This window comes from Sciurus vulgaris (genome assembly GCF_902686455.1).
Source record: "Sciurus vulgaris genome assembly, chromosome: 8".
NCBI lineage: Eukaryota > Metazoa > Chordata > Mammalia > Rodentia > Sciuridae > Sciurus > Sciurus vulgaris.
The window spans coordinates 1,520,220-1,542,099 of NC_136468.1; the positions used below are offsets into that span (position 1 = coordinate 1,520,220).

General features: G+C 44.6%; 1 protein-coding gene across 1 annotated transcript in view; it reads right to left on the minus strand.

Annotated features, from left to right (window-relative positions):
* Positions 1-21,880, minus strand: part of UBE3C (ubiquitin protein ligase E3C) — a 92,722-nt gene that overhangs the window by 69,368 nt on the left and 1,474 nt on the right. Inside the window, exons 2-4 of the mRNA XM_079150687.1 lie at positions 6,895-6,948; positions 3,787-3,861; positions 3,193-3,339 (exon numbers count right to left, since the gene is read on the minus strand). Of these exons, the coding sequence (XP_079006813.1) occupies positions 3,193-3,339; positions 3,787-3,861; positions 6,895-6,948 (276 nt within the window). The remainder of the gene's footprint in view (positions 1-3,192; positions 3,340-3,786; positions 3,862-6,894; positions 6,949-21,880) is intronic.

Below are 21,880 nucleotides of genomic sequence, written 5' to 3' on the forward strand. Positions count from 1 at the left end.
CTTTAAATAATACATCCATGGTAGGCGAGATTAGTAAACGTCCCTAAAACAAAGTGCACTTAAAGCTCATGTCCACGTCAAACAGTTCATCTGCAAAAATCAGCAAGCCATCCCACGACACGAGAGGAGGGCAGTATGACCTGAAGCCACAGGACGTCTGTCTCCTTCACTCTTCCCTCTGGCACACACCTGCGTGTGGGTGTGTGCAGGCGCCTCCGGCACCCTGTTCTTCTGGATGCTTCTGTCCCTTGCAGAAGACAAGAGACGGCTCCAGGTGTCCCAGCACAAGACCAGGTACACCACAGGAAAGTGACTGGAGGGTGAGTTCAGCAGAACTGGATTATGTCCCTTGCACCCAGTTTGCACAAAGCTGCTGTAAGTGATCTGACAGCTCAAGGTCTAGGAAGGAATCCCCTCTACTTCCTCTACGATGCTTGTGTGAAGTGGACCATTTCATTTTTCTATTCCTAAGACCCACTTACAACCAGTTGGAATTGAAAAATGGCCTCCTAAATGTGGCTAGTTATGAATGTGTGACAAGTAGTTTCTCCTTTCACATGAATGCTTCTTTTACATAAAATGCTATTAGACACTATAAATAACAGAAGAACACTTTGCATAACAAATGAACCTGTCCTAGGTTGGAGGGAAATAACTGACCTCCTCTGCATCTGTGTGAGTCCACCACACATGCATAATGCTGAGGCATCTGCAGCTAGCCTGTCCATTTTCTCAGGAACCAACAGGATCCAAATATTTCCCACATATCCCCACATAGTTCACCTTAAATTTGGCATCACCTATTAACAAATTAAAATAAGATATACAGCAAGTATATGTCATAAAAATGACAGAGGGACAACTGTAGAAACTGTAGGAATCAGGTTCCTCATTTGTTAATCAGCTAGTCATGTCTGACAGGGAGGGGGGAAAAGCCAAACAACAACAACAACAACAACAAAAACCCAAAGCAGTAATGATACTACACTATACTTGGTCACTTTCTGGAAAAAGTTTTGTATTGAATTTCATAATCTTGATAGACAAATTGTTATCCAGAAACTTACACCACGGTAAACAACTGGCTGCTTGACTTTTTGTTGTTTTTATGTAGTAAAGGCAGATGAGTAGTTTAAAAACAGTCCTTCCTATGCATCCTATCTCGAGGTCAGCTGAGGCTTTCTATCATAATACTCTAAAGAAGTGAACAAAGGAGGCAGGAGGAGGAGCCAGGAAATGACGGCGCAAAACGGAGGCAAAGCAAAGGCTTTCCCAGGCTGATGGCAGGCCTGGAAGAGCTTCCGGGCAGGCAGAGCACTGTGTCCTGGAGATGCACCCCAGGAACACGGCACACAGCTCTGGAGGTTCAGGAAGACTTAATCAAGAGGGTCAGAACTCAGCAACCGAAAGGCAGGCGGACTGTACACCAAAATACATAATCACAGCACACTGACTCAAGTTATAATTATAAAAAAAATGGATTGAGAAAGGAATGGGAATGGGTAGCCTATTTGCTTTTTTGCATTGAGTATCTTGGAAGAACTATCAAAGGAGGCCCCATACTTGACCCTGGGAGGGGGAATTAGGGAACTAAAGGTAGACAGGGGACTTTTTCCTGATGGGAGCTCTTGCATTTTTGTAAGCAAATTAAACAGAGAACACCCAAGTTCACTTTTCTTGCATGAATCAGGTTGGTGACACTGCCCTCAGGATCTCAGGAGCTGCGTACCAGCTACGCAGTTTGTGGGTATGTGGCTGAAGCCTGGTAACTGAAGCCTTACTTCAAGTTTTCTGTGGCTGCTTCTGGAGCAGGTCTGTGCAGGCTCATGTTTAGAAACCAGGTAGGGATGCAGACTAGATCTTACGACGAAAGAAACGGGTGCTCTCGAGACACCAGGCACACGCAGCACCTAGGTGTCTGCTCCTGGCTGGGCCCTGTGCAGAAAGTCAGATGGCCTGCTCCTGGAGCCCTTTTGATTCTTGGTCTCAGACTGCGGCTGGGCTTCTGCAGACAGGTTCCTGTTAGAGCTCTTCCCATGTCCAGTCCCACCTGCCCAGCTCAGGCAGCAGGGCGGCCTCAAGGCCAAACTTGGTCGAGACCTCCTCAGCCCTCTGTGTTTACTGCACATGGGGGCCCTTCTAGCATGCACGTTTTCTAATTCAGAAAATGTTTTTCATTGCAGACCCCTTTTAATATAACTTGAAATTTATATTATCGACAAATAATAATTTGTTTGTTTGTTGGTATCAGGGATTGAACCTAGGGGTGCTCAACCACTGAGCAAGGTCTTGCTAAACTGCTGAAGCTATTTTTGAACTTGTGATCCTCCTGCTCAGCCTCCTAAGTCACCAAGATGCACCTTATATGTGTGCACCATCCTGCACGGCACAAATAATTTCCAGGTTAAATATACACTTATCCTAATAATTATGTACAAATGTCCTAATATTTGCTAGGAAATGAATAATAACGAGTTCCTTCTTTTTTTTTTTTTAGATTATTCATTGATGCATCTGTACATATTTTCCACCATTAATGCACACTGGTCCTCCTGACCACATTGAAAGCCCATAGAATTTTTACAAAAATACATTTGTGTTTCAGATGTCTTAAAAAAGAGAGACCAGGGCTGAGGGTGTGGCTCAGTGGCAGAGTGCTTGCCTGGCATGGAGGAAGACAGTGTTCTGGGGCTTGGTACTGGAGACAGAAGAGACGAGACAGAGGCACACGTCCCAGTGAGCTGATACAGCTAGGGCACACAGAAGGGGCCCACAGAACCTGCTTTTTTTAATATTTGAAATGTTCTATAACAACAACAAAAAAATGGCAGGCCTGTTAAAATGTATACTAATTTTAAGAAGTAAAACATATCACCACAGAGGTGACCTACTCGAGTTGGCTGAGTGCATGGGGGCTCACACCTCCCTCTACCACTAAGCCACATGCCCAGTCCTATTTATTTATTTACTTAAAGACAAGGTCTTGCCAAGTTGCCAAGCTGGCCTTGAATTTGCGATCCTCCTGCCCCGGCCTCCCAAGTTGCTGGGATTCTAGCCCTGAGTCACCACATCCAGGTGTGATCTGCTTCTTGATCAGATACTCAACATTTACACTTAAAAAAAAAAAAAAAAAAAAAAATTAAGCCCCAAAAGATGTAAACCAAGACAAGTGAAAATGTAGCAAACACTCACCAATCGTTTTGCGTCTTCACTTTGTTTGTAAAAAAACAGAAGCTGCCTTACCAGGAGGGTAAGATTGGGGGCACTAGCGATGGAGAACGTGCCACCAGACTGTGCAGAGTGTGCACAGCGATCAAATGCACTTCTCTGAAGGGAATACTGAAAGGAAAGGAGCAACATGTAAGCATGCTAATAGGAAGCGAGTCTCTGGACACCTAAATGAACTGTTTCCGGGCTGGTGGAAATCAACAGACAACCCAGATGATGTTAGAAGGTCATCAGTAAAAGGTCAGGACAAGAACAAAAACCTCCAGCCGAACTCTCAGGAGACCCTCACGCCCACTGGGAGTGCCTCCCACCACTTTATCCCACTGTGATTGTTAGCTGTGGTTTGTATTTTACTACTTAACAATCATCTAAAAATTCACTTGCCTGTAAATCTTTGTGGAAATATAATACAATTATTTATTAAGAAAAAACACTACCACTAACATTAACTTTCAGGTAGACAAAAATATATAAAAATAAGTGCTATTTACAGTAAGGTCATATTTAAAATGTTTTTACAGGTCCTTCTAATTCTTTGTGTTTTAAAAATAAACTTACTTGCTGTTTTCTGTCTATGTAGCCTCGAATAAATGATTGAATAATTATTGCATTTTTTAATCTTCGTCTTTCTTCCTAAATAATGGAGGAAGGAAAGAGCAATAGGTCAGAATCTGTGAAAATCACACTCACTAGTAAGCATTTAAAAAAAAATAACAGCCAGGTAATTCACACGGTGACATCCATTCTTCACAGCAGCCAACCCCGGGCACGCCTGTGCTCCATAGCATGCCAACCCTGGGCACGCCTGTGCTCCACAGCATGCCAACCCTGGGCACGCATGTGCTCCACAGCATGCCAATCCTGATCCGTTCTCCACAGCATGCCAATCCCGGGCACGCCTGTGCTCCACAGCATGCCAACCCTGGGCACGCCTGTGCTGCACGGCATACCAACCCCAGGCACGACGTGCTTCACAGCATGCCAACCCTGGGCCCGACCATGCTTCACAGCACACAACACTGCTAGTATATTCAGCACCACGAGGCTCTCCCACCAACCAACATCATCTCACCTCTCAAGAAGTCCCGTGCAACAGTCCTCCCTCATTGCTGGCTCCCACCCCTCAGCCACCAACACACTTCTGGCCTCAGTGGGGTTTCCTGTCCTGTGCTTACCTCATGGAACCCTACGACACGGGCTGTGTCTGCCTGTTTCCACAGTTCATAAACACTGTGCCATGTGCCAGACTTCATTCCTTTCTATGGCTAAATAACACTCCACTCATGGACATCACACCCTTGGCTTATCCCTTTATGCGTACAGGGGCATTCAGGCTATTTCCACTTAAGGAATCATGAAGAGCGCTGCTACACTCAACTCTCGTTTCTCTTGGGCATAGGTCCAGGAGTGCCTGCTCTGGGCCAGCACTGTGAAAGGACCCTCACGTAGCGCTCATGAGACCTTACAGGTGAGTACTGCTCTTGCTGTGACGCTGCAGAATCTGACACTGCCATGAAGATGAAGCAGCACCCACAACATGAGAGCACCAGAGCTAAAGCCAAGGCATGTCACTGCAACCTGCACTTCATCCCACCACGTGAACTAAAGCCGAGGCGTGTCACTGCAACCTGCACTTCATCCTACCCACGTGAACTCAAGCCGAGGCGTGTCACTGCAACCTGCACTTCATCCCACCATGTGAACTCAAGCCGAGGCGTGTCACTGCAACCTGCACTTCATCCTACCCACGTGAACTCAAGCCGAGGAGTGTCACTGCAACCTGCACTTCATCCCACCATGTGAACTCAAGCCGAGGCGTGTCACTGCAACCTGCACTTCATCCCACCACGTGAACTCAAGCCGAGGCGTGTCACTGCAACCTGCACTTCATCCTACCACGTGAACTCAAGCCGAGAGGAAACACTGCAACCTGCACTTCATCCCACCACCACGTGCTTCTCACCTCTGTAGGATTCACCTGCAGGTCTGAGACCCAAGTGCTCAGCCACTCCTGGGATTTGAACACCCCTCGGTCACACTGGGACCAAAGAGCTGTATCTGAGTTGCCTGACTGACAGGCAGCTTCCAGTCAGTTGCACACCGCATGAGTTAAAGGTGATTTTGTCCCTCTCCTTACTTTCTGCCAAAGGTAAACATAATGCTCTTTACACCCACAGAAGATTCAATTACTAGAGTTTAAACTTTGTTTTTAAAAACCTAGGCTGGGGACATGCAGCTCAGTGGTAGAGTGCTTGCCTAGGATGCACAGGGTCATGGTTTTGATCCCAGCATTGGCCCCCACTCTAAATCAATTGGTCAAAAATCTAAATTGTATTCAAGAAAATCAAAAGATAAGATAGTTGGAAAATATATAGAAGAATAGAAAAATTCTAGAACTAAAGTGAAAATTCTTAATCTATCATTAAGAATTTAGTGATAGATTACACAATTAGACATTGTTAAAGACAGAATTTGTGAATTAGAAGTTAGGTCAGAAGAAAATATCCACACTGAAGCACAGATGCAAGAAAAAATAAACATACAGAAGAGCATAGAGACATACGGATCCAACACAAAAGACACTCATGTTTTCAATTTGAGCCCAAGAAGAAGAGTGAGAATAGAATCGAAGCACTACCTGCAGAAATAATGATCGAGAACTTTCCAAAAAGAGATGGAGAATGCTAACAACAAATCAGTGACATCCTTGGTTGAGCAGTGATTCTAAACTGCTAAAGACACCTGATGTTTTTGGAGACTTTTTGGCTGTTCCAATTGTGGGGAGGAAGTGCTGCTGGCCATCTGGTGGGTAAAAGCCAGACATTCTCCAATGCATAGGACAGTCCCCAGAACAATCCATATCTGATCAAAAACAACAGCAATGAGATTGAAAACCTTTGCACCTGCTGTTCCTTTAGGTGGGAATGTTTTCCCTCCAGCTGCCCAAAGACAGCTGCTGCTTCATTCTGTACCCTCTGAACCCTCCTCACAGAGCACTTCCCTTAAGCTCCCCATCTCAGGAAGGCTCCCCAGTTACCAGCTGTGATCTATCACCTTGTGGCTAAGTACCACCTGCTGTTCTGCCCAGTGCCTGCTGATATCCACCAGAGCAGGAGCCTCGCTGTCCCATCTACCACCTGTACACACAAGCAGAGCAGTACCTGAAACAACACGCTCTCGATAAATGTCTGTGAGATGCAAAACAAGATGCTAAAATAACAACAAAAACTATCTAGAGAAGAAGGCCCTAAGACACCACAGTTGCTGATTTATCAGGAGTATTTTAGGAAATCATCTCCAGAAAGATGCAAGATAAACCACAGCTCCTTTCTGTTTTACCCTCTTCAAAAGTAGCTAAGACACATGCTTTAAAGATGCGTTTTCTCCCTTAACTTGATGCAATTCAGTGCTGCACACTAACTCTTCCTAGATCTTCTAGAAACCTTTCCATAAGCAACATCCCACATTCCATTTCCAGTGGACCTGGCCTTTTTAGCCCATCTTTTCCATCTTTCTGGTTCCAGAATAAATGCTATACTTCAAAGTCCAACACACCCAGAAGTGTGAACAAGTCCCTCAACCCACATCAGACGCGACACATGCAGGCTACTTCAGATGCTGCAGGGAAACACCCATCTGTGAAGAACACCACAAAGCTGCCATTACCTCTCTTTTCCTTCTTTCTTCCTGAGTGCGATGTAAAAGAGAAGCCTTTTCTTCCTGAATCCAAAAAGAGAGAAAAGGAAGTTATAATTTAAAAATTGAAAACACTCTCACATAATAGATTTTTTTCACCTAAAAGTGATTCTAAACATCATATCAAATTATCTGAATTGGATGATAAATGAGAGGCACAGATGTTAAATGGATTTGGAGACCAGAGACCTAACTAAAGGCAGCATTTCGGCAGCTTCCTAAGTGTAAGATCTGATGTATGAAAAACCACATGCACGAGGGAGTAAAACTCAGGGAAAGCCGAGAGAGATCTCTGCACTGCACCAATGCCAATGCTCGGGCTGTGACATCGAACTGTGGTTCTGCAAGGCACCATGCCCAGGGGCCTGGACACGTGAAGAGGGATCTCCACACGGTTCCCAACAATTACAGGCAAGTCTCCGTGAAAATTTCATTGAGAAATCAATTTCTTTACTGTCAGTAAACTGAAAAGAAAATTTCACCCTTATTAAGTAAAACTAATTTTGAACGAAATCACTTGACTTATGAAGGAACTGAAACAATGAAGGAGGAAGTCAGACACTTCAAGTAAATGAAGACACTTAGAGCAGTCTTCTCCCCTAAACTCTCTAGTCTTCAGTATGTGAATTATTTTGTGTGTAAATTTAATCCAAATAAAATTAAGGGTCCAAGATATTGCATATGAAGTATTAGAAAAAATAATAAAGTTAAATCTCTTAAAAGATCTATTCATCAGAACAATGTCAAAGAGTAATTAAGCTGCTGGGCCCATTGGCACACACTTGTGATCCCAGCAGCACGGGAAGCTGAGGCAGGAGCATGGAGAGTTCAAATCCAGCCTCAGGAAAAGCAAGGTGCTAAGCAACTCAGTGAGACCCTTCTCTAAATGAAATACAAAATAGGGCTGGGGATACTGGTAACCTCCTTCATCCCCCAAGAAAAGTAATTAAACAAAGTTAAAATAATATATTAATATGTGTCTGGGTTTTTCTCAACATTCTTTCATGATCACAGTGACCTTAAGTAATCCTAATATTGAATTTTAATCCACAAGAATGTGTGTGTGTGTCTCCATGACTCTGTACTTACATAAACAAATGAAAAGAAAAATCTCTTCTTCAGTGGATGTTAAGTGTGTATGAAGAACAGAGTCACCGAACACAAAATAAATGTTACAGGCGAGATCCACTGAGGCACGCTCAGACTGTGGGCAGAAGTTCGAGGAGAGACAGAACGTGCTGGTCTCAAAGCCTCTCCCTCAAGATATCGGTCAACTACCAGTCAGAGACAGTCAGTTTCCACTGGACAAGCCCAAAGTGACTGGGAGACATGCCCAGTCACAAAACACGCACACTGGGACCGCTGCTTGACACGATACAAAGGACAGTGACTCTTGGTATTCTTGCCAAGAAGGCTTCTTTAACCTGAATGGATTTGTTTCAGGGGGGAACCCTCTATCTCCACACTATATAGAAAGAGTGTCACCTGTCATAAATAGAAGGAACTCTTGAAAACAAACACTGCATTGCATATAAAATTAGATTTTTAAAACACTGAATTACATAATAACCTAATAAATTCATTTATGAAAACTCCCATGAAATTAGGTTCCACAAAGCACAGGAACTCCTTGTAATCATATAAAGGAGAATGTGGTACTAGGTGGCTTAGTCTAAGAGGAAGATAGACTCTATCGGACAGTTTTTTTTTTTTTTTTTTTTTGTGGTGCTGGGGATCGAACCCAGGGCCTTGTGCTTGCAAGACAAGCACTCTACAAACTGAGCTATCTCCCCAGTCCCAAGACAGTTATTTTTAACATGCTGAAATCAACCAACACAGAATCTAACTCACTTGGGTCAGGCAAATGGCATCTGATGACTTTTGACAAAACTGGATTCTGAATTGGGTTTTTTTTCTCCCAGATTAAAAAAAAAAGTCTCTTTGGGGCTGCTCCAACTGTGTCCTTTTGCACAGTGGTATTGCACAGGACCGGGGCAGGGGAGGCTGTCTTGTCCTGTGCCACTGCCCTCTGGCTCAAGGAAAGGCAGACACCTCACTTAAGTCCACCATTCTCAGGGTTTCACGATTCCGTCCCCAGGCTGAGGTCTGTCTCCCTGGGGAGGTCTGCTCCCCAGCTCCTCTTGGGCTGACACTCCACGGTCTGATGGTCTCCCAGGCTCTAGGCAGGCTTCCCTGCAGCTTTCAGATGGGCAGGTGGCGGTGCCCTGCCTTTAGAAGGCTGGGAGTCCGGGCCTTTAGCAAGAGCCAAGCTCCAACACTGACGAGGGACTGCATCTGAACACTTGTGCAAGGCCAGATGAACAGCATCGCCTCTCACGTGGAGGGGAGATTCTGGCTTCCATCACTTGATGCTGGGACACATTGGACCAAACCCTCCTAATTACATGACGCACCACCTCTGCTTTCCCATCACACCATACTTCAGGTCATGAAGTCATTGGTAGATTCTAAAGACTTTCTTCTAACTTATGAGTTAGAGAAAAGAAAGTCTTCATGGCTTTGTTTTTTCAGCCCTGGTTTACCAACAGCAGAGAATTAGTTGATTCAGAGAATCAGTGGGCTCCTCACTTGCAGTAAAAAGACCAACTCTGTCTTCTCGGAGATTAAGGGCTGCCCCACATGTTTGGCCTTACTTTTATCAAAGGACGATGAACTAAGTCATTACACTAGGGAATCTAATCATTATTTTATTTGCTCTGTCACTGACCGTCATGTTTAATCATAAATCTGGCAGTAGGTTTCTGTTTGGTCAATTAGCAGCCCTAGCCTTTGCAACTCGACACGAAGGCACAGATGGGGTCTTCCAGCATCTGTGCTGAACTCTCCCATCACTGTGCATGTTCTCCCAAGGTTATTCCCAAGTCCTTCCTGCTTGTTTCAAAGTGCAACAGAACTCTTAAGGCTGCAAAGCAAAGTTTGAGTTGATGGCTTCAGCTAGATTTTTGGCTAGTCCAAGAGAAACCAGATTTGAAAACTCCTCCTCATCATACATGATTTGCTTTCTTTGCAGAGAGTGAGCTTAGAAGGCTAAAAGGTGACTCCAGAGTAGAGGAGTCACTGCTATGAGGAGGACATCTGACGACGGTCCTAACTGTAAGTCCTACCTTCATCATGAGACAACTTCACCTCTGGACTAAAACGACTTCTGCTCCCTTTAACCTCTATCCCTGTCAGGCCCAGCCGTGGGCGGGGAGAAGATTGATAAAAAAACAGGCATGATTATAATTTGAGATTAAGTGACTACATGTGACTCTTACTGGTAACTAACCTGCAGTTTCTGAAAGTGAAATTTTACCCTGCTGCTAAAAACAAATGAACAAACTAACCTACAACACTACATACAGAAATTTATTGTATAGACTCCATACTAGCAATACAAACTATGTATATTTCATACCACGTATAATACATTTGGGATATGTTCCCAAACTGCAGTTACTGACTTTTTTTTTTTTAAATGGGGGTAGGTAGGATAGTACAGTGAAACAGACATTATTACCTCAGGTACATATATGACTGCACCGATGTGATCCTGTAATATGTACAATCAGAAAAATGAGAGATCACACTTCATTTATGCATGACCTATCAAAATGCATAAATGCATTCTATTGTCATTTATAAATAATTAGAACAAAAAAAATAAAAAAAATTAAAAAAAAAAAAAAAAAACCCTGTGGAAGAAGACTTTCTCTAAGAAGGGTGCAGAGGGGACTGTGGTTAGGGCTCAGTGGCAAAGAACTTGCCTGGCACGTGTGAGGCACTGGGTTCCCTCCTCAGCACCACATAAAAATAAATAAATAAAAGTACTGTATCCATATACAACAAAAAAAATTTTAAAAAAAGAAGGAAGCAAAGATGTTAGTTTATTTGAGTGATAAATTTGACTACATAAGAATTCAAATTTTCTACCCCAAAAATGCAACCAAGGTTAAAGGCAAGTGACAAAGTCTGCAATATCACAAAAATAATTACTTGTGCAAGTACTCAATATGAAAAGACCAATCAACAAACAAAAATTAACAAAAGATACAAACAGTGCATAGGGCAACACAAATCTTTAATACACAAAAACCTCAACTGCTGGTCTGAGGAAAAGATGCAGTGTGATCCACAACACGGGCTGGCTGCGATATAGCAGGGGCTTGCCTGCACATGTGAGGCACTGGGTTCAGTCCCCAGCACCACTTGGCAAAGGTAAATAAACAAAATAGATGCACTGTGTCCATCCACACTAATAAAAATAAACAAAAACCGCAATGCACTGAGCTTTTTACCTATTTGGCAGACATAAAGAGCTCCCATACAGGTGAGGCAGGACAGTCCCTTTCACATCTGCTAGCCCTCCTTAGAGATGTCACCCCAGGGTATGAGACAGTCATGAAGATGCAAGTGTGCGTGGCCTTTGACCTACAGTCTCACTCCTAGGAATGCAGCCTACAGACAGTAGCAGCTACCTGAACTACAGAAGGAAAACAAAACACTGAAAAGCACCTAAAAAGGGTAAAAACATAGGTCAGCCAAATAGCAGGAACACGCTTGCGGGAGAGCTGGTCTCCTGTGCTGGCTTGGAACCCCTCCAGACCCAGTACCAAGGGGAGGGTGGTGAGACCCCCAGCCTCGGTCCCACTGGACTGCGCTCCAAGACCAGGAAGGCAAGGGACAGCAGGGAAGGAGCTTATTCAGCAGCTCATCTGAGACTTTATTTTGAATCATCGATGGCCCTTGTACATGTACCTATTTCCCCATGTCTTTAGAACAATAAACTAAGGAAACAATAAGAAAATAAAGTTTTAGGAACTGCTCAATATAACCAATAAGTCCATGATTAAGTGTCTGGACAAAAAGACCAACAAGGTACAACCAAAAAGCCACACTGATTATGAACATGTTTTCAGTTTCAATTTATTTTACACATACTTGCAAATACCCCTAACTTTAAATTCTGCAGGTCTGGAAGAGCAGGGATTCCTAGTAGCAGTTATATACAGCTTCATGGACACATTAACAGGGGATCTTGATATGTGAACCCAGTTCTCAGGGCTAATCTCACATCTCAGCTGCCACAACCACCCCTCAATATGTAAACCACAAACTTCACTACTTGCTCTGTGAGCCACTAGGCATGTTCTTATCTTCTCAGAAAATTTAAAAGATGGTCAAATTTCACAGATACCACTCAGAAAGACAAATGGGGGAAACTGCTTTCTATGGAATAGTTTAAATTTAATTAAAATATCAGAACATAAAAATTTTTATGGTCCGAAAACTGAAGTAAGGGGCTAGGGTTGGGGCTCAGTGGAAGAGTGCTCACCTAGCATGTGTGAGTCACTGGGTTCAATCCTTAGCATCACATAAAAATAAAGTAAAACAAAGGTATTGTGTCCATCTACAGCTAAAAAAAATTTTAAAAACTAAAGTACATGTAAATTTATATCCCATGACAATTTTCATAAAGCCAAATTCTCAAATTAACCACTGTTTATAACAATTTTTTCTTTTATTAATATCTTGATTTAAAAATGGGAGGTAGCCTTTATTCCATCTTTGGAGTTAATCTCATCAGTAACTGTTATGTCTGGGCGTGAGGATCGCCCAAGAGCTCACACGTGAGACGGCACGAGAAGGCGCAGAGGAGAAAGGACCAGTGCAAGAGCCTGAGCCAGCCAGGGACCAGGCCGACGGGACTGCAAGGCAGCTCCAGGCAGGCAGGGTGGCTGGAGGGGCACCGGGCGCCAGGAGACACTCTGCTTCCCTCTGACGCCCCCTTCTACCACATGGTTCTGGCCTACCTGGAGACCTGAAGAATACAGCAGCTGTCAATGCCTGAGACCTGCAATGGGGAGCCCTCAGACTTTTCCTCCGCTACTGTTGTTCTGCTCAGATCTTTCAGTCACAACAGCAAAAGAAGTGGACTAAGACAGCAACTTGTCCCCTATGGATGTAAACAGAAGGTCTAGCTTCACGCCAGTTCCTATCCTGCCTTCTGGCTGCTAACGTTTTACTTGATTCAAAGACTGCTCAACTCAAACACTTCCCTGAGAGTAAAAGAAAATGCTGAAAGTGAATAGAAGTATCTATGAATGATGCATAGGCAACGTATGTGTGGTTTCTCTTTCTGGGTACACCTGCATAAAAGAAGAGTTTCTATGAAAAACCTCGGAGCAACCAATTTCACATATGCAAGTAAACAGCACCCCGACACCAAAAAGCTTATAAAACAGATGCACAATATGATTCCCCATTCAAAAATAGTTTTAAAAAAGATCAGAAAATAATTCAACCATGTATTAGCAGTGTTTTATTTCTAAGTGCTAGGTGGGATCCTAAATAGGTAAATCTGTATATGTATTTTAGCATCTCCCATATGTTCTATCACTTTATAGTCAGAAGAGTTCGTTTCAAAAATAAGCAAAATACAGTTTAAATCCCATTCCAAGAATTCAGTTTAAATTCCATTTCCATAAATTCCCAAAGATTTTCTTTTCTTACACCAGAATTTTATGGTAAACATAGCACTATTTTTGGAGGGAGAGGGCACTGGGGATTGAACCAGAGGTACTTTACCACTGAGCCACATCCCCAGCATGCGCACAAGCGCGCGCACACGTGCTCTCTCTCTCTCTTTTTTAAGTTGTCAATGGACCTTTATTTTACTTCCTTATTTATATTTGATGCTGAGGATCCAACCTAGTGCCTCACATGTGCCAGGCAAGTGCTCTCACACTGAGCCACAGCCAGAGTCCCCCGTCTCTTTTTAAATTTATTTTTTAAAACAGGGTCTAAGTTGTTGCTAAGTTGCTGAGGCAGGCCTCAAACTTGCAATCCTCCTGCCTCAGCCTCCAGAACCATGTGATTACGGGTGTGTAGCACTGCACCCAGTAATGGCAGCATTTTAAGACCAAATCCACAGCCCTTCTGTATCCATCAATAGGGAAGTGGTTATATTAAGTATGCCATAAACCACATAATGGAACATTGTGCATCCATTAAAAATAACAGACATAAGAAAGTGCACAAAGGATCACTAAGACAGAGAGGGTGGTGAAGAATGAATCACTCTGTCTTACTCGTTTTGAGAATGAGGGCGATGTTTGACCGTGTTTAGATCAATTCTGAAAGGACACCAAGGAAATGGCAACGATGGAAAGGGAGGGTCTTCACCGTGTGCCCCTCAGAAGGTCTCACCAACTGGAGATTAGAATCGTCTTTAAAGCAAGAAAGATTAGTGATAATCTAGTCCAACTTTTTCATTATCAAATTGCAAGGTTTGACCAAGAGAGTCCAGAAAAGATGAACAACTAAGTCATAGTTAGTAAACATTTCTTCAGGTTCCTATCATACTTGACAATTTCAACTTTTGCTGTAATTGGTTCCATAGTAGAGGAAAATCAGAAACTGAGCTACCTACCAACACACGAGTTTACTAATACTTTTAAATCAGGCAACATTAAAGCCACATCATAAGGAAACTGAGTTCAAAAAGCTGTAGGACCTGAGAGCCCCTTTCTCAGCTTCTGCAGTTACAGGAGTGCACACTTAAAACAGGAGGCAGACACAGCAAGCAGTACACGCAGGACAGAGCCGCAGACTCACCACACCATGAACACACTCCAGCCTAGTGAGTTCTGCTCAAATGCACAGAGCATCCACTTCTGCCTTCATGATACAACATCATCTCTGCTCACAGAATAGAAGATTACATGAGAGCATACATGGAAAGCATCCTACAGAGGGGTGAGCACTGAGCACAGCAGGGTATCTAACTGCAAGGAATACTCACTGTATCTGTGTGCGTGTGCTGGAGGGGTGCCGGGACTGAGCCCAGGGCCTCGTGCACGCAAGGCAAGCAGTCTACCAACTGAGCGACATCCCCAGCCCCTCACTGCTGTAGATGGACACAGTATCTTTATTCTGTTTATTACTTTTATGTGGCGCTACCACTAAGCCATAACTCCAGCTGCCCTCACTGTATCTTAACTCTAAATGAAACAAAGATACAGAGACAGCCCTTAACATCGCAGACTAGGGAACAGAAATCCACAGAATTTCTCTAGACAACAAAGTGTTTCAAAAGCCTTAACAACATGCAAGCAATTCAACTTCTTTCTGCAATTCACCCTAAAAAACAATTAAAAATCGTTGGCTATCATGCTGTTCACAATACAACAGAAACAACCTAAAAATCTAAAAATAAAGGACAAGCATATACAGTCCACATGAAGCTCAGACAATGAATATGCATAACAGCTTCTTAAAATGGGCACTGAATGTCAGAAAAGAGGGCGATTCTACACTTGGCCGTGAGACCCCTGCGCACACAGCTACGGCTGGCACACAGGCCAGGAGCCGCTGCAGGCCCTAAGGACCCCAGCTGTTTCCTGCGGAAGGCGCAGCTACTCCCCAAGCAAGGCCTGCCGTCTGACACGCTGCCTTTGTCCACCCCCAGGAAAATGGTCTCGACATGACTGCCGTCCTCCACCCGTGGGAACAAACTTGGCCTCCCACTCCCCGGTAACATGCCACAATGATGGCATCGCTGGGCTCCTGAGCCCACCTCCAGAAACAACGGGAATTTAAAATTAAAAACACAAAACCATTTATATCGGCACCAAAATAATGCTTAGGCATCACTGAATCTAAAAAAATATGTACAAGGCACAAGGCAAAATACAAAATTTTGATGAAAGAAATAAAAGAAATGAACAAATCGGGCATGGTGGTGTACACCTGTAATTCCAGTGACTCAGGAGGCTGAGGCAGAAGGATTCAAAGTTTGAGGCCAATCTCAGAAACTCTGAGACCATCTCAAAATGAAATGGACTGGAATGCGACTCAATGATAGAGTACCGCTGGGTTCAATCTCTAGTACGAAAAAGAAAAATATATCCCATTTTCATAGACTCAATATTGTCAGGATGTCAGTTCTTCTCAATTTGATCTATAGATTCAAAACCATCCTAGTCAAAATCCCAACAAAGCAATTTTGTGAATATTGACAAAGTGGTGTGCAGAGGGGCAGAGACTAAAGAACAACAAGAGGGCTGACACCATAGAACAGGAATCAAGATGGTGACGCACCGATGAAAAGACGACACATCAATGAAGCAGAAAACTCAGACAAACTAAAAAACCCACACAAAATAGACCAAGACAGCCCTCTACTGAAAATTGCAAAATACTGATAAAACAAACTGAAGACACATGAAAGAGGAAAGACCTCCTATGTTCACAGATCGAAAGACTGTGAAAATGGCCAGACTCCCCAAAGCAATTTCCAGACTCAATGAAATCCCCATCAAAACACCAACGACATCCTTCACAGATGGAGAAAAAACAACCCTAAATCCACACGGAAGACCCACGTAGCCACAGCGATCTTGAACAAATAGAACAAAGCCGGAGGCACCACAGTACCTAATTTCAAGACACAAAACGTGCCACAGTAACCAAAACGGCCTGGCACTGCCTGCCACAAAAGCAGACACCCAGACCAAAGGAACAGACTAGAGACCCCCAAAGAACCCACACACCTACAGCCACGTGATTCCCAACAGAGGTGCCGGACACACACGGGAGAGGGACAGCGTCTTCAGCAGACGGTGCTGGGAAAACGGGACACCCACGTGCAGAAGACCGAGACTTGACCACTCGCTCTCACCTGCACACAAACCAGCTCAGGCACGCCTGTGATCCTAGAGGAGAGGGAGGCAGGATGCGGAGCTGGAGGCCAGTCTCAGTAACTTAGTGAGGCCCCAAGAACTTAGCAAGATGCTGACTCAAAAGAAAAATAACGTGAGGACCGGCGCCGCACGCCTGTGATCCCAGAAGTTCAGGAGGATCTCCAGTTCACGCCTGCCTCCGCAAAAGCAAGGCGCCAGGCAACTCAGTGAGACCCCGCCTCTAAATAAATACAAAATAAGGCTGGGGATGTGGCTCAGTGGCCGACTGCCCCTGAGTTCAATCCCTGGTACAACCAACCAACCAATCAATCAATCAATCAATCAATCAGTGGGCTGGGGATAAATAAATAAATAAAGGGCTGGGGATAAATAAATAAATAAAGGGCTGGGGATGTAGCTCAGTGGCTAAGCACTCTGGGGTTCAATCTGTGGTACCAAAAGAGCGGATCAGCCACCCAAATGTAAGACCTGAAACCGTGCACTTTCCAGAAGGAGACAGGAGAGAACACTTCAAGATGTTGGCACAGGCAGTGATATTCTTATAGAATCCCCAAAGCACAGGTAACACAGTAAAAATAGATAAATAGGATTCTATCCAACCAAAACACTTGTGCACAGCAAGGGAGGCAATCCGTGAAGTGAAGAGACAAGCACAGAATGGGAGAAGATTTTAACCGGCCGTTCACCTGATGGGGTTAATATCTAGAACATGTAAGCAGCTCAGAAAAAATAAAAATGAAAAGTAGGCCAATAATCAGAATAGACCTTCTCAAGAAAAGTGATACCAAAAGCCAACAAATACATGAAAGAATGCTCAGTATCCTTAGGCATCAGGGAAATGAAAATCAAAACCACAAAGAAGTATCACCTCACCCAGTTAAACTAGCTATTATAAAAGAGAAAAAACGCCAAGTACTGGTGGGAATGCAAATTAGTCACAAGCATCATGGAGAACAGCACAGATGCTGCTCCGAAGACTCAGAACAGATTCACCTTCTGATCCCGCTGCCAGGCATTCCACTGAGTGTATATCCAAAAGAAATGAAATCAGCACTGAGACACGTGCACAGCAGCCAAGGCGCAGACTGGACCCGGTGCCCGTCAGCAGAGGAGTGGACAGAGGAAATGGAGCGCAGGGCACGCGGGAGTATCATTCAGCTATAAAGAGGTGGGACTGGAGGGCGGCTAGCCAAGTGAAGTCAGGCAGACAGACCGGGAGCAGACGCTGGAAGAAGAGGGAAGGCAGGGCTGCAGACCACAAGTACCAGGAGTGAGCCCTGGGGCTCCCAGGCACTGCGGGGCGACTGCACTTCACCAGAACCCAAGGTGCTCTGTGAGGAAGAGAGGAGCCTGAAGGCTCCAGAGCAAGAGGCGACGGTATGGAAAGGCTCCCGGCCCCGCCGTGATCAGTCCACGCTGGCTCCCTGGGCTGAAAAGGCACACCCAACTCCACGAACACCCAGCTATCACATGCTAATAAAAAATCCAATTTTGAACAGTTTTGTAAAATATAAAACTACCTGAAGATAACACAGGAGAAAATCTAAGTGATGTTGCATTTGGCAAAAACTTTTTAGACACATACTGAAGCATGATCCATGAAAAAAAAAAATGGTAAACTGAACTTCATTAAAATTAAAAATTTCTGGCCAGGAGCAGTGGCTCACAACTGTGATCCCCACTACTCTACTCCTGAGACTTGAGCAGGGGGATTCCAGGTTCAAGGCCAGACTGGGCCACTTAGCAAGACCCTGTCTCAAAAAGAAAAAAGAAAAAGGGTTGGGGATGTGTAGCTCAGAGGTAGAACACTCCTGGGTTCACTACCCAGTACTAAATAAATAAAAGTAATAAAAAAGAACTTCTGTTCTGTGAAAGACCCTGTTAGGAGAATCAAAGGACAAGCCATAGGCTGAGAAAGAATATTTGCAAAGGACATAGTTGAAAAAGGACGAGTATCTAAAATATAAACAAAATGTAAATAAAGAACTCAAGAGACAACAATAAGAGATGGGTGTGCACTCACTGCAATGACATCAACTTGGGAGGCCGAGGCAGGAGGGTAACAAGTCAGAGACCCTGTCCCAAAATAAAAAGAACTGGGGCAAAGATCAATCAACTTGGTTAAGCGCCCATGTGTTCAATTCCCCATACAAACAACAACAACAACAACAACAACAAACAAACCCAAAAAACAAAAACCATGGCAACAGAAGAGCAAACAACCCAATTTAAAACTGGGCAAAAGATCTACAGACAGGCAACTAAGATACACAGACTGCCAAGTGGGCATATGAAAACGCCCTCAATATCAATGGTTAAACCCCAGAACACTGACAATAACAAATGATGACAAGGACCTGGAGCAACAGGAAGGCTCAGTCATTGCTGGTGGGAGTGCAAAAGGTGGTAGTCACTTTAGATGGCAGTTTGATAGTTTTCCACAAAGAGAAACTTCTAGTTTTAACATAGGATCCAAAAGTGGTACTTCTTGGTATTTACCCAAATGACCTGAAATTCATATCCATACAAAGACCTACACATCAATGTTTACAGTGGCTTTATTCAGAACTGCCAAAACTTGGAAGCAATCATGATATTCTTCAGTACAACATGTCCTTTACACAGGTGAGTGGATGAACAACACTGCAGTGAAACATGAAACATCACTAGGGGTTGGGGATTCAAAGAGATAAAAGCAGATAAGCATACTAGTGAAAGAAGAGAAACTGCAAAGGTCCAGCCTTCCCAATGCATAACACCAGCAAAGCTGCAGCCTATGACTTCGGCTACTCAGGAGGCTGAGGCAGCCTAGCAAGTACAAGGTCAGCCTAGGCAACTTAGCAAAGCCTTATCTCAACATTAATTAAAGGGTAGGGGTGGGGAAGGAGCTGGTAGAGAACTTACCTAGCATGCACAAACTCTGGGTTCAAAGGTATAGAGACAGAAAAAAAATCAGTGGTTGCCAGAGGTTGAGGGGAGGGAGGGATAAATCGGTGGCGCAGAGAAGGTTTTGAGGGCGATGACTGTATGATGCTGTAAGGACCGACAGATGTTACTATATATCTGTCAGGCCCAATCAATGCCCAGTGAGTGCAGTGAACTTATTTTATACTGTGGACTTCAGGGTACTGATACTGGCTCATCAGCTGTAATAACAATCCACATTAAGGCAACATAATAACTGAGGAGAAGTAAGGTATAGGATAAGGGATATGTGGGAAGTCTGCCATCTGCTCCACTCTCTATAAACCTAAAACTGCTCTGGAAAACAGTCTATTAATTAAACAAACAAACAAACAAACAAACATGGACACTGAACGTGGTGGCCACATCTGTAATCCCAGGACTTAGGAGGCTGAAGCAAGCGGATATCAAGTTCAAGGCCAGCCTCAGCAACTTAGTGAGACTCTTTCAAAATAAAGTAAAATAAAATAAAATAAAAAGGCAGGGGATATGGCTCAGTGGTAAAATGCCCCTGGGTTCAATTCTCAGAACAAACAGCAACCCATGGACACCACTGAAGTGATCCTAATTCTACTGCCACTATTGATCAACTACCTACAGAAACCCAAACAAAATTTAAATCCCTTCCTCCTATCTAAAAACTTTTTGACCACGCCCATCCCATTTTCTTCTTTCCTTTCAGTCAGAAGATGTTTCTCTTCCTGCTTACACCAGATTCTGCCCAGGCTCTGGCCTCCTCCAAGTCTCTGAAAGCCACAAAACTCCCCTCTTTCCTTCCTCCACTCTACTCAGCCCTTCCCCGTCCCCAACACATTCCTTAGGGCCTGAATTCCCTCTCCCTGGCGTCCATCTTCTGGGCCTTTTCTAAATAGGTCTGCCCCCTTGACTTCCAGCCACTCCGCAGGGTGCTGCACTCTGACCTCTAACTCCCGCTACCTACACACCAATGCCTCCCTGGTTCCAGATCCCAGGGGTGGTCAGTCAGTGCCTCCTGCACCTCGCTGCAGGCACTCTTCCCTCCTTCCCTTCTGAGGTGTGCCTCCTCCTAATCCCTCCCAGCCCTAAAGTGCTATTCTCCTAGGACACAGCATTCTAAGACAGGATCTGCTGACAGCCCCCAAGTCTGCATCCTACCCAGATGCCTGCCCAAGGCCCCCTGTGCACAACGCACTGCTGCACCCAAGAACCCAGGTCCTGGTTCCGCAACCACGGCCCTTCTGGAGTCTCCTCACGCCCAGCCCTAACACACACCTAGGCGCTCTGTGCCTCCTCAGACTCAAACAGAACCAGGCCCAAGCCAAGCACGTTCCTCTCCAGAGACTAGAACTGAGATGGAGACGTGACCAGCATCACAGCCAAGACCACATGAGGGGGAAACAGCCACCAGCAGAGGCAAGGAGCAAAAAGTAGAACCGCAAGCAAACCACAGCCCTACCAGAACTGCCAAAATGAAAAGGACTCACCGAACCAAGGGTGGCAAGGAGGGAGAGCCTCTGACCCCTCGGATGCTGCCAGCCAGCCAGTTGGGGCAATGACTGGCACCCTGCTGAGGGAAGCTCAAGAATGACACAGGGCCAGCAAGATAAGTGACATCCACTAAGACACACACAACAAATGCCCTTGGAAACCAGAATGGAGACTGTGGCACGATCACTCAGTGGACGAGGGTGGCGCGTCGGGATGGACGGGTCTCAGAGATGACGCTGAGACAAAGAAAGGCCCAGATGTATGCAGCCTCATCTACATGGACCACAGGTAACACTGATCTAGGACACTAAGGTCGGAGGAGGAGTCCCCTTGAGGAGGAAGAACACTAAAGGAGAATGCTAAGAATGTTCTTTATTAGATGAGAACAGTGAGCCATTTGCATATGGGTGTGTCCACATAAAAATCCTTTAAGCTAAATCAACCCCTAGTTCCCAACCAGATTCCTGTACCAACCCAGGGACCCACTCCCCATCTGCCCTCTCTGGAGAATTACCCTTGGGACTCAGGTCTGAAGAGAAGTCAACTGGGATGCTCTCCATGGGAATGGGCCAGCGCTGGCCTTGGGCTGGAGGATTCTGCAAACCTGCCCCCCTCACCCATTCCTCAATTTCACAAGCATGAGGACCCACTGCAAGATAATTAAGGTCTGTGAACCTGACTGTCAAGACTGCACCCAGAAAGTTTTCAAAACGAGGGAGCTGTTCTGCACGATTAAAAAGCAAAATGTACAACCTCACCTTGAGATTCTGATCAACAACTACTTACTCCAGTAGAGATGTTACCTGGTGAAAAGATTCCAA